The sequence below is a fragment of the Vigna unguiculata genome, chromosome 9 (assembly GCF_037176805.1).
Source record: "Vigna unguiculata cultivar grain cowpea cultivar isolate G323 ecotype 2 chromosome 9, ASM3717680v1, whole genome shotgun sequence".
Taxonomy (NCBI): domain Eukaryota; kingdom Viridiplantae; phylum Streptophyta; class Magnoliopsida; order Fabales; family Fabaceae; genus Vigna; species Vigna unguiculata.
In genome coordinates, this window is record NC_140800.1 from 206,775 (window position 1) to 220,424 (window position 13,650).

Consider the following 13,650-nt stretch of genomic DNA (forward strand, 5'->3'; position numbering starts at 1 on the left):
CGGAAGAGTAAGCGAGCAACGATGCAATGCTACTTTCCAACACATTCCTCAAAGAGATGAAACAAACAGTGAAAGTTGGCTCAACTTGCCTTGTCTTGTCTTCAGCCACCTTTCAAAACCTAACTTTCTCTCCTTCCCCCATTCAACTCTTCTTTTCATTTACTTATCTCTAATTTCAACTCTGCATTGCATGCACCACGCCTTGTCTCTTTTATGCTCTGTCATGCGCAACTGCAGACATACATTCTCAGACATCTTCCAATGTTCATCACTAAATTCGTCTCATTTCAGATGTACTACATTGCTGTTACTACAATTGTAAGAAAATACAAAAAAAAAAAAACATAAATACTGAAAATTTGACAAAAATAACAACTAAATACACGTTTAGATACCATGTTACATGATGGCATAGCTATCAACAGGAATCGGTTCACCTTAATCCATCTTATAAATGGATTAGTTCAACATCAACCACCTAACTTTCAATCTTAAAATCAAAACAATTTAGTTATTCTTTTTTAAAAAGTTTCACCTTTTTAAATTTCTGTATCTATCTGGCAATACATAATACACAGATATTAAAACTCAGTACTTAAAAATTAAAGATTTCGTACAATAAAAATGTCATAATTCCTCTTCAATATTCAAAAACTCCAAACTTTTTAAGTTTAAACATTATTTCTATCAATTTCAAAAAATTTAAATTTTCGCATTATACGTAATAAATTAAAAAATAAAGTTTTAACTCAATATAATCTTTGTTACTTAATAAGTTTTTTAGATAAGTTAATGTTGATTTCGAAATCATGGAAGATTGGATGTTAAACTTTTTAAAGAAAAGAAATTTAGAGGTCACAAACACTTTGGGCCTTTCTTGGTACTTTGGAAAATATGGGGATTTCTTCTGTACCCCATATTGTTCTTCATCTTTGACAGTTACATGGCTATGGTTTGCCCTAGTGCGTAGTTAAATCTCAACATCGGATTCGGATTGCTGTGTTGTCCTGTGCTCCTGCACGAATTTTGTATGGTGAGTAACTTAGGGTTTTGGTTAATTTAATTTATTTGACTTCGTTACTTTTCTTTTTTGGTTAGGTTAGATTTTCGTTGCTTGATTCTGTTTTTGTTAAACAGAGTCTATGAGCTGACGTAAATAATGACATGTATTCAGTTGTTTTGATTTTGTTCTAATTCTGAACCCTTCCAGTATTGTCCGAGTTTAATCATTTATTCAGATTTATTTATCTCTCAACCAAACTAGATTAGTTTAAGGTAAAAAGCTTACATAGTAGTAATCCATTTTTATAAAAGAACAAAAACATGAATAAAATCCACATTGTGCTTTTTCCAGTTTGTGTGCAATGGGAATGGCAAGAGGACTTGACCAATGATAAAATCATGAAAGTGTTATTTGACCGATAGACGTGAAAGTAGCATGAATTCCTAGAGGCCTTCTACATAGATTAGATTTTGCAGAATCATCTTGCTCACTATATTTGTCACCTCACCGCACACACATCAACAATTCTATCATCTTTTTTGTTGTTAATGAACTTTTTGAGGAGGATTATATTCAATTTCAACCTGTCACGTTGTTTTCTCCTTCACAGATTGTTTAATGATTCTGCATCTTTCTTATGCCTGGTTTAAGGTATTCAATTAGGTCTCATTCATCTACATCACATAGAACTCATTTCTGCATCATAGACCACATAAATCCTATTCTAAAAATATCTGATACGCTGTTGTGTAGTTCTCATTTGCTGCCAGCTTTGGTTTAGATAGTAACTTTGTGATTTCTCAATGTTTTATTAATTTTGCATTCATATCATAAGTAGTTTTAGATAACTACTTTAATTAATATATTATTCCTGTCATAGAAGAACTGAATGCATTGAAATTGATTGCTCGTAGGTACTCGTAGGTAATGAATAAGGAAGTAAACTTAAAAGGACAAATGAAAGCTCAAGGCAAGATAAAAGTATATGTGATCAACCCATGATCCTTTCACCCAACACAGGTCCTTCAATGTTCATTCCGATAGAATACGAGTTCCTCCTTCTATTGTGTGAAGAAGGGTTGTCATAGTTGCCTTGATTAATGATGAGAAATCTCTCTGCATCTCATTTCTTCGGGCTTTTAGTTCCCTCACCCATCTTTCATTCCAATAACCATCCTTTTCTCACTCTCTCCTTACCTTCCAGCCGAAGATTCTCTCCTTCCATTCAATGCGCGGTTCAATTCCGTCCCTGCATCGACATCCACAAGGGGAAAGTGAAGCAAATTGTGGGGTCAACCTTGCAAGACTTGAAAGGGGGTGATGGGTCAGATCCTGTGACCAATTTTGAGTCTGATAAGTCAGCTGCTGAATTTGCTACTCTTTACAGACGAGATGGACTCACGGGTGGCCATGTCATCATGCTTGGTGCAGACCCTTTGAGCAAAGCTGCTGCCTTGGAAGCATTGCATGCTTATCCCGGTGGTCTACAAGTTGGAGGGGGAATAAATTCTGACAATTGTTTGAGTTACATAGAAGAGGGAGCAAGCCATGTCATTGTGACATCTTATGTATTCAATGATGGACAAATGGATATTGGAAGGCTAAAAGATCTTGTTCAAATTGTTGGAAAAAATAGGCTTGTATTGGATCTCAGTTGCAGAAAAAGGGATGGTAAATATGCAATTGTCACTGATAGATGGCAGAAGTTTAGTGATGTTTTTGTTGATCCTGGTGTAATGGAATTTCTTGCCAGCTTTGCTGATGAGTTTTTGGTTCATGGTGTTGATGTTGAAGGGAAAAAGTTGGGAATTGATGAAGAGCTTGTTGCCTTGCTTGGCAAGCATTCACCTATTCCTGTTACTTATGCTGGTGGTGTGACTGGAATGGCTGACCTAGACAGGATTAAAAGTGCGGGAATGGAGCGTGTGGATGTAACTGTGGGTAGTGCCTTGGATATTTTTGGAGGAAACATGTCGTACGAAGAGGTTGTAGCTTGGCATGCCCAGCAAAGGGCCTATGCAGTTTGATTAGTATGTTTTCTTCTAATTGGAGAAAGGATATGTTTTTAGTATTTCTCTAGATGTGTAACCATTTATCAGGTTATCTTTTAATGACTGAAGTCAAATTGAACGATTAATAACAAACATTCTAGGATGAATTGATAAATATTTTAATAATACTGGGTGTACAACAATACTGCAATAGCTATCTAATGCGACTTCAATAAAAGTTTCATTACACTTTTGATTATTTTTAGCTTTGATGGTGTGTTATTTGGATTTGTCAACCATTTCATTTGTTAAATATTTCCTATTTTTTAAAACTACATAATTTTAGTTTCTTAAATGATTTTATTTTATGGTTGATTTTACATGGCGTGAAATTATGATTGATTTTACATGGCCTTTGGATTATGAAGTTTCAAGTATTGATTATTGGTGCAACTGTTCAGCTTCTGTTGGACAGTGGAAGTTCAGATAATTTCTTACAATTGCAGTTGGCAATTGACCCATTGCCTCAAATTATCGTAGAACCTATACCTAATTTTCAAGTCTTGGTTGGTAATTGCAATGCTCATGTTGCAGAAGGTTTGGTCAGAGAGTTGAGCAATATGGATGATCACATATATAGTTATTAAAATCTTGGTACTGATAATCTGACAAGGAGAGTCATCGCTATGAAGTATAAATGATTTTGTATATTGAATTGGAACATTTTTTTGACAAGTATACATGTCTATTATCAGTATTTGTGAAGGACATACATTTATCTCTAGTCTTTATTCATTTACTGGTTGGATAATCCTACATTCCTCGATCATTCAGCGACTTCTCTATGCTTGGTCTTTTGAAAGGATTCTGGTTGACATCACCTTATGCATCTCTTCTCCAAAAGCCCTTGCCTCTCTCTCTTTGATGGATCAAAGACTTTATCTTGTTTTCCGTCACTCCTCATTTGTTGAACCCAAACATCTCTCAGAGTAGCCACCCATGCTTCTCCGTACTCTGGGGGCATGAACCTGTCATAAAAAATGTATAAGCATGTGTTTTGGAAACGATCTCGAGGACCTGGCTCCTCCTAAGTCCTATTATCCATACATAATAAAAACAGCGAAAGAAAAAACTCAAAAATTGAAGAAACATCCTCACTCTGCTTGAATTCTACTCTATTAATAGTTGCAAACAGTCTCTAGAGGGCAGCTTGTGCCACACTTATGGAAGTTCACTGAATGGGGATGCATAATGTCATAAAGGATTAAGAAATACTCTACCAATCCTACTGAATTGTTTGTGATAGACGAAGGGCATGTTAGTGCTTTTCTCCTCGTATATGCTTTCACTTCACTTTTCACCACATAATATTTAGAGTTTTTTAGTTCAATTAAATTCAGGGCATGATATTATGATAATAACGTGAAATGAAATAGTTTGAAACATGTAAAAATGGAACCATATCTTCTGCATATCGAGAACTCATTTGACCCATCACAAATTAATGCTAAACTAGAAGAAAGATAATCTTGATCTAAGTTCAAAATCGAATAGTATATCTATTCAAGGTAAAATTTGGCATCCTGAAAAGATCCTACTCAACATCATGCTTAGAATCCAAACTTTTTCACTGTCATGAAAAATATGATTTGACTATTTTTCAAGTAGTCCGGGATAAATCTACTGATTCGCATATCCTCCACCCTCAATTTCTATGTAAATGTCACATTTGACAGGACAACAAATCCAAGCATAACAACTAACTATTCTTATGTACAAATTTCTTAACAAATACCTATACAAAAGATAAATAAATAAATAAATTTCTTTTTTAAGTTAAAATTAGTTTTTAAAGAATTCAAATGATAGAATTTAATCAAAGTTAAACTTAATCTATGGAATAGCCTTAATTCAGTACTCACTAAAAATTTTCTAACCTGAGTTGTATTTTTGTCAATCAGCTAAAGGAATGAAAAGATCTGAGATTTCATCTGTTCATATGATATTCTAAGAAGAATAAGTACTTTTACTTTTGATATAAAGACCAATAAGTAGATGGATGAAACGGAATTTTGGGTTTGAAAAGTTTTACTGACAAAGGAACATATTCTCCCTAGCAAAAACAGGATTCATCATGAAGATATTGTTTTAAACTGAAAACAATATATTATCTTTGGTTTGGGATAAGAAGAATTAGTGGTACAGATTCTCATACTTATTGTATTAACATAGTTTGTTGGCGTTCCCATGACTAAACACTGCGTGCTTTGTCTGAATTATAGCAGAGCCCCTCTTTTAATGTTCCATCACCTTTGCCACTTTTATAATAAACCTCAACCTCAATATTCTCAACCTTAACATCAACATCTACGTCAACGTCGCTTGATCTTGCACGCCAACAAGTTTATTCCACATTGGCAACACAGGTAAGGACAGTATTTTATTGCATCACGAAAACCACATTCATTCCCCCTCCCCTGCGTTGAATCTTAAACCTCAACTACACAAATCCTAGAGACCTCAGTTTTCGAGCCTACACACGTTCACTTCCTGTGTACTCCTTCACTCGGCACGTCAACTGTTGCCTTTGTACGTACGTACGTATATATATATATATATATATATATATATATATATATATATATATAATATACATTCATACGTATGAGTATATAAGTTCCTCTGCTCCTCCACCAACTCCCTCAAGCTCTGTTGCGAGCGAGCTTTTTTTTGGGGTGTGAAAAGCACTGATATCAAAATCAGCATATAGATGGGTGAGGTTGAAGAGTTGAAGCGTGGTAATGGGTTCAGCAACAAGTGCGCTTCTTTGGTTAAGGAGCAACGTGCTCGTCTCTACATCCTGCGCCGCTGTGCCACCATGCTTCTCTGTTGGTATATCCAAGGAGATGACTGAAAAGGAAACATTTTTTATTCGTTACACCTTTCTTTTTCTCTCTATTTGAGTTCGTTTAAGTAAGTTTGAAGTGTTGTTACCCTTTTCAATCCTCCAACATGTTTGAATGAAGGAAGTTGAAGTTGTTGGTTTCTGAGTTGGATTTGCTTTCCCCGTTTCTCTCTTTTTACCCAAACCAATGGGGTTTTACGGGGACAGGACACTCTCATTTTATGGACAGACAGATCAATCTTTTACAACACAACCTCCTTTTTTTCTTGTAATGTAATATCCTATCTGTGTTGTTACCTCTGCAGGTGGTCAATCCAATTTATTGTATGTTCTATCTATAATGTCATATGTTGTGCCAAACAATTTGTTATTTTTTAAGAAGTTGCTTCATCTTCACAACCTGTTGTAATCATCCCTGTTCACCAAATGTGTGTCAGGATTTCCCAGAAACTCAATTCACAGACTCCAGATAACTTTTTTTTTTCTTTGCTGTTACTGGTAAGCAAGTACTAGATGAAATTGAAGTTGTTCATGAATGAAAAGCAAGAAGTAAGATTTTTATTAATCTATATTGGATGATTTAATTCACCACTTGATAGGGTGACAAAGTAATTCAATCCCACCTCTTATGACCTCTACAGCTAAAATCAGCTCCATCTATGATGAGTGACCATGCCAAAAAACATATCAAGTTTTCCAATTCATAAATTAATTCAAATTGATAAATTAACATAAACTTGATTTAAATATAAATCTTATATTAGGATGATAGGAATTCAATTTTGAAACACAAGTCAATTATAAATGTGTGTTTTTTTTTTAAATCCCATTCAAATTTGAAATTTTCAAATACTAAAATGTAATTTAATATTATTTAAATAGTTTTGATGTATACTTTATTAGTTTCTCAAATTATGTATCACCTTTTAATTTTTAACTATAACTTCCTTATAATTAGTGATATAGATAAATATTTGGATTATACTTTATAAAATAATCAGTCGATTAATACATTTTAATTCAACTGTACTAAATAAAATAAATTGATTCAAGCCATTAATCTAATATAAAATAGTTTGAACTAAGTTATAAAATTTTGGTTCACCAAAATATAAAATGGATTAAATTCACTCATTTTTAAAAGTTAACCCACAATTAGATTATATGAGTGAACCGAGGTAATTTACTTTAAAACTCATTAGCAGATTAAAGTTGAACTCAAATAAACTAAATTTATTAAATAAGATAAATATTAATAATGTAATTATTATTTTATTCATTTCATTATTTTGTTGTTTAAATGTATATTTTTAAAATATTAAATAATATAGTCTATGCTAACAAATTTAAAAGATTTTTTAAAAATACTTTAAAATTCACAAATGTTAGTAATTAAAATTCAAAACATGTAACATAATTCATTAATCCAGTTAAAAGGTCAATTGAGTTTAGTCTAGTAAAAAAACACACAAATCGGATTCAACTAAAAACTTTTCAGTTTATGAATTTATTCAAATTCAACCCCTCCTATTGAGTAACAGCTCATTCACAGAAAAAAAAGAAGAAGAGAGAATAAAAGAATATAATGTAAACAATAGATTACCTTGGAAAAAAAAGAATAAAAGATAAAATGTAATACCATATCACCTGAAATTTAAAGTCAGCAGAATAAACATTAAAATATTAAAAATAATGTTAAATTATTCTTTAAATATTAAAGAGTTCTTTAAACTTATACGTGATAAAATATATGTATTTAGGGACCAAATTAATAAATAAAAAGTATAAACTTAAGGATGAAATTAATAAAGATTTAATACCTAAATATTAATCATATAATCTGATAATGAAACGGGTGGAATCTCTTTTCGCATGCCTCGGTCTGAGATTGGCAGCTTCTATACCAAACATGCAATGCATCATTCCATTCTATTTCTTTCATTTATTCGATGCTCTTTTTCATTTTTCTAACATGAAAAACTTCAAATTCCATTTACTGCCACCACCGACAATGGAACTATTTCAATTTCTTTAATTGTACTCACATCTCGAAAAAGATAGATAGATAGATACTCCCATTCTGTAGTCAACAAATAATCATCACCATCATTTCAATTAATCTCCACTATCTTTTCTCCACTCAATTCTTTCATACCCAGCATTTTCAAATTGTACCCCGAAATTATTGTTTAAAAAAGAAAAGAAAAACATAACCTTCTTGTAATGTCTTACTCTTTTGTTACTTGATTTTGCATATGATGTGTGACCATGAACTGTCATTTGTTTGTCTGAGTGTTCCATGATCTCGATAGCAAATTAGTTGTAGTGATGCAATATTAAGATTGAAAAGTAAAACAAGATAGATTAAAGTCAGATAACAAAGGCTTGTGCAGTTTAGGATGTTGTATAATTGGAAAGTCTTACAGAAGCAATTTGTGGCATTAAGGTATTCCTAAGATAGAAATTTTTCCTGAGCAATATGGATGATATCATATATACAGTTATCAAAATCTTGGTACTAACATAATCTGATTAGGAGAGTCATCATCATTTACAGAGGTAAAAATGATTCTGTATATATTGAATTGGAACTTTTTGCACAAAGTATACATGTCTATGGTCAATATTTGTGAAGAACAGACATTTATCTCTAGTCTTTATTCATTTGGTGGTTGGATAATCCAACATTCTGAGCCATTCAACTACTTCTCGGATGCAGGGTCTCTTGAAAGGATTGTGGCTGACACACATGCAGGCTACATCAAGAACCTTGAGCATCTGTTCTTCAAAGCCCTTGGCTCTGAGAAATGGATCAAAGACTTGATCTTGTTTTCCTTCATTCCTCATTTGCTGAACCCAGGCAACTAACTCCCTTGACATTTTTGGCTTGCTTACATCAACAGGCCTTCTTCCAGTTAGAAGCTCAAGCATGACAACCCCAAAGCTGTACACATCTCCTCTCAGAGTTGCCACCCATGCTTGTCCATACTCCGGGGGAATGTAACCTAATGTTCCTACAAGTTCTGTTGTGACGTGAGTGTGATAAGGAAGAATGAGTCTGGCCAGACCAAAATCAGCAACATGTGCCTCAAACTTTTCATCAAGGAGTATATTGCTTGACTTTATATCACGATGCACTATATGTGGTTCACATATTTGGTGCATGTAAGCCAATCCACAACTTGCACCTTGTGCAATCTTCAGTCTAGTAGGCCAATCAATCTGAGATGGACCATCGGTTTTCTCATGCAGCCAGTAATCCAGACTTCCATTTTCCATGTAAGTGTATATGAGAAGCCGAACACCCTCATGCACACAGTAGCCCTGCAATGCAACCAGATTCTCATGCTGTGCTGTTGACAGAGCCTCTACCTCTGCTTTGAATTCCCTTTCCATAAGACCCAAATCTCCTGAAAGTTTCTTGATGGCCAGAGCAGTTCCATTTGGTAATGTTGCTTTATACACCAAACCAAAACCCCCACATCCTATTATGTTTGCCTGACTGAAGTTTTCAGTAGCTTTTAGTATTTCAACCATGGTAAGGTCCTTGATTTCACTTGTTTTATTAGGGAACAGCACCACTTGGCTCGCCTCTTTGTCAACCTCGGGATGAACCCCACTGTAAGAGTTGATAGAGATTGATTCTACTTCAATCTTATCAGGGTCTCCACCTGGATTGATCCTCCTCTTGGATATTACCCACACTATCAACACTGAAACCAAGGAAACAAGCCCAAAACTGGCTGCAATGGCAAATCCAATTATCAGCTTTTTGCTTGAGCTGTGACCACGTGCAGCAGTACCCTGTTGGGGAAGACAAGACCGCCGAACAACTGAACCACACAACTGTGGGTTTCCTTCGAAGCTGGAAAAGGAGAAAGTATCAAATTGACCACCTGTGGGTACCGGCCCTTGAAGATTATTGAATGCTACACTGAAAGCAGACAAAAAATGCAAGCTTGTGAGTGAAACGGGAATTTCACCGGAAAGTTGGTTTCCTGAGAGGGATAGTTTCTCTAAGTTAATCAAGTTAGAAATTTCCGCTGGGATATTGCCAGAGAATTTGTTGTTACTGAGGTCCAGCTGATGAAGGACTCTGAGTTTGCCAATCTCTACCGGGATACTGCCGTTGAGGCTATTGTTTCCGAGATATATTGCCGGTGGTAGGTTGGAAATCTGATTGTATTGCATCTGAGAAACATTGTTGGCATTAGCGAACACGGGTAACTCCAGGTAAGTCCTTTCTACTGCGTCATAGGTCCGTTGTGATGTTAGTGCTGGAAGAGTAGTGAGCTCAGTTGGAAACATTCCTGTGAGGAGGTTAAAAGATAAGTCTACGTAGAAAAGCTCGGGAAGCGTGTGCAACCAAGGAGGAATTGAACCACTAATTTGATTATAGGACAAATCCAAGACCTCTAGCTTCTTCAGATTATAAAGCCAGCGTGGTATTTGGCCTGTGAAATTACAACCTCCCAAACCCAGAACTTGGATCTTTTGGAATCCATCTGGGTTTGTTATGTTGACATCATCTGGCATGATTTCATTGAAAAAATTCTGGGAGAGCATAAGAGTGCTAAGGTTCTTGAGTCCCATAAGCAGCCTGAGAGCCCCAGTGACATTGCTGAGGTTGTTGGTAGAAATTGATAGGAAAGCCAGAGACTGAAGTCCAAGTACATCAGGTGAGATCTGTCCCTCAAAATGATTAGATGCAAGCCTCACTGCTTTAAGGGATTTGCAGGAATACATGGTTGGTGGTATAATACCAGTAAAACTATTGTTGCCGAGGTCAAGTGCCGAGAGTCTGAGGAGTCCGGAGAAATTCAATGCTGAGAGGCTTCCCTCCAACAAGTTGAGCCTTACATCCAACATGACAAGATTGACACAGTCCATTAGAGATGGGGGAAGAGTGCCATTTATGTTGTTGGCATGAAGGAGTAAACGTTCCAATTTGGAGAGCTTACCGATATCCGAGGGGATGGGCCCGGTGAAATTATTGGAGTAGAGCTCCAAAACTGTGAGGTTGACAAGGTTAACAATGGCCTCGCCGAGGGTTCCGCTGAGTTTATTGAGGGGCAAGGAGATTTCTTTGAGAGAAACAGCATCGAAAATATCAACAGGAAGGGGCCCGGACAGGGAATTGGAGCCTGCTCGAAATCTCTCCAGCTTGGAACATGCTCCTAGTCCTGGCTGAATCATGCCAGAGAAATCATTGGAGGAATAGTCCAAGAATCTAAGAGAGGATGATGAGCCAGTGTTGTTACTGCAGAGGAGAGAAGTGGGGATTTGACCCGTGAAGCTGTTGTTACTGACGTTAAAAGATGTCAAAGTCCCTGCCGCGACTGCATCTGCCAGGTGGTGAAGGAGAGAGAGTGGTAGTTTTCCGTGGAATAAATTACTGGAGAGATCAAGCTCCCGGATAGTATTGGCACTGGTATTAGCAACAGCAACAAAGGGTGGCAATTCACCAGAGAGACGATTGTAGCTTAAATCAAGAATCTGCAGGTGATTAAGAAGTGAGAAAAATTGGTCTGGGAGATTACCGGATAAGCGGTTATGGGATAGATCAAGCCGGGAGAGAGCAGTGAGATTTGTGAGAGATGGGGAGATGAAGCCGGCGAGAGCCCTGGATGGTAGCAACAGATGTACGACTCTGAAATTGTCATCACAGTGAATGCCTTCCCAGAGACAACATTCAACAGAAGCAGACCAATTGAGAGGAGAAGGAGTGGATATGTTCCTGGAGAAGGCAAAGAGTGAGTCTCTATCGAGTTGGTTACAGGAGGCGGCTTGAACAGGAAGAAGAAGAAAGAGGAGAGTGAGAGAGAGGATTAAGTTGGGAATCATGTAGATGGATGTTGATGTGGAAGTGGGAGGTGGAGGTGGAGGTGGAGCTCTCATCGGAACGAATCCCCAGAAGGAAAAGATGGAGTCTTTAAGGTGGTTCCTTGGTGAAGAATGAATGGGCATAAGGGTAATATGCATGGCATAGCAGCAGCGACCAGGCATTGACCAATGACCATGTCCCAGGAAAGGTAAGAAGGGAAGAAAGTGGAGTGATGTTGACAAGTGGGAGATAGATATATGATATATGAAAGAAAAGTATGGTAATAATAAAATAAATAATCTGTATTCAGCGTTTACTTTTGTTCTGAGGTTGGGTTGGGAGGGGCGGCCGGTAGTGCCTCAGTGGAATTTCTCTATTATTATCATCATCATCATCATCATGCCATACATAATAACGTGTGAAAGTGGAACTCACAATCATAATCACAAAACAAACTCGAGGGAATGGATATTCTGTCTCAAAATGCACTTTAAAACCGCACCATCCACTTTCGTTCTCACTCCCTCCTTTAGCATCCAACAACAATGGATGGATCCCTGTGTTGTTTATGTCTTGTGTTGTGTTGTGTTGTACCACTCAGACTGATTACTAATTTTCTAACACTCTGTGTTTCTTTGATATTGAATCTACAGATAAAATATAGGAATCATGTCAGTTTCACATTTGTGCGGGTGTGAATGATGATATACTAATAAAATAAAAGTAAATTCCACTACTTCATGCCATGTCCATATCGCTTACAAAGTACAATGCTTTCAACCACGAAACTTCCCCAGACAATTCCCGCAAATATAAAAAAAAAATGACATTAAAATAATCAACTATTTGTTAACTCGGTCACCTATATATTGGGTCACTAGTTCATGTTAAAAAAAAGTTTTTCTTTATGGATTACCAACTCAGTATCTAATTTAAAATAATATAAATATTTACATTAGTTTTTAAGGAATGTGACAGAAAAGTTATAAGTGTATCCGATGAGATAAAAATGTATTTGATTCTCTAACTTGTGGTATATCCATTAATTACTATTAATGAAATTTTTTACGGTAACTAAATTCTTTAGATTTTTTTTTTATATTGAGATTTTTTCATGTTAAATAAAAATTTTGGTATCATTAAGTTTTTCTTTTTTATATTTTGTGTATTTCATTATTTTACATATTATTTATATATGAAAAACTTAATTTAAGTTTAGTTTTCACTTGTTATTTTTCTTTTTTTTTCAACGGCTGATATATCAAAGTTTCGATTAAAAGCTTTGGTTTGTGCTTTGAAGATGGAAAATAATAATAGTATTGGAATAATGATTAAATTGGATTCTACCAATTATTAAATATAAAAATCTTGCATAGAAGATTTGTTATTTTGCAAAGACCTATGTAATCTTATTGAGGAATATGGTACTAAATCAACAAATAAATCAATTTTTTTATCATCACATATGATGTGAGACTCTAGTTTACAACTTATGAAAGAAATCAAGCGAGTTGATTGAGTCTAAAACTTCCTTGAAAGTTTTCATAATATGTGAAACAATTGATCAATGTGGAGACTGTATTACATGATGAGTTACTAGCATTATTGTTGCTTGGCTCATCACCAGACAACTTGAAGACATTAGTGGAACAAATTACCAAAGAAATATGTTGTATGTTTTCATTGTAATAAATCAGAACACATGATTAAAAAGTGTATGATTTTCAAACAAGAGAGATAAGGGGGTAGGAGAATAATAACAATAGAAGAAAAGATGAAAGTAAAAACATTATTATAATTGTATCTATTAGTGAAATTGTCATTGTTTATGAATGTGACTCTATTAATCTCACTAGCCAAGATTATGAATGAGTTATTGACTTTGTTGCTTTGTTGCCTCATTTCATGTTACACCACAATGTGATTA

General features: G+C 35.3%; 1 protein-coding gene and 1 pseudogene across 2 annotated transcripts; one reads left to right on the forward strand and one right to left on the reverse strand.

Moving 5' to 3' along the window:
* The first annotated feature begins 776 nt into the window (after positions 1-776).
* LOC114163031 (1-(5-phosphoribosyl)-5-[(5-phosphoribosylamino)methylideneamino] imidazole-4-carboxamide isomerase HISN3, chloroplastic pseudogene) lies at positions 777-3,259 on the forward strand (annotated as a pseudogene). The gene is made up of 2 exons (XR_014984593.1): positions 777-1,033; positions 1,918-3,259. The product of XR_014984593.1 is annotated as a 1-(5-phosphoribosyl)-5-[(5-phosphoribosylamino)methylideneamino] imidazole-4-carboxamide isomerase HISN3, chloroplastic pseudogene (transcript).
* A 5,136-nt stretch (positions 3,260-8,395) lies between these two features.
* Positions 8,396-12,253, reverse strand: LOC114163208 (tyrosine-sulfated glycopeptide receptor 1). Its single transcript, XM_028047373.2, is given in 2 exon segments — positions 8,396-8,590; positions 8,593-12,253. Coding segments are annotated over 2 exon segments (3,354 nt in total). The 5' UTR covers positions 11,906-12,253; the 3' UTR covers positions 8,396-8,549.
* Positions 12,254-13,650: the final 1,397 nt, after the last annotated feature.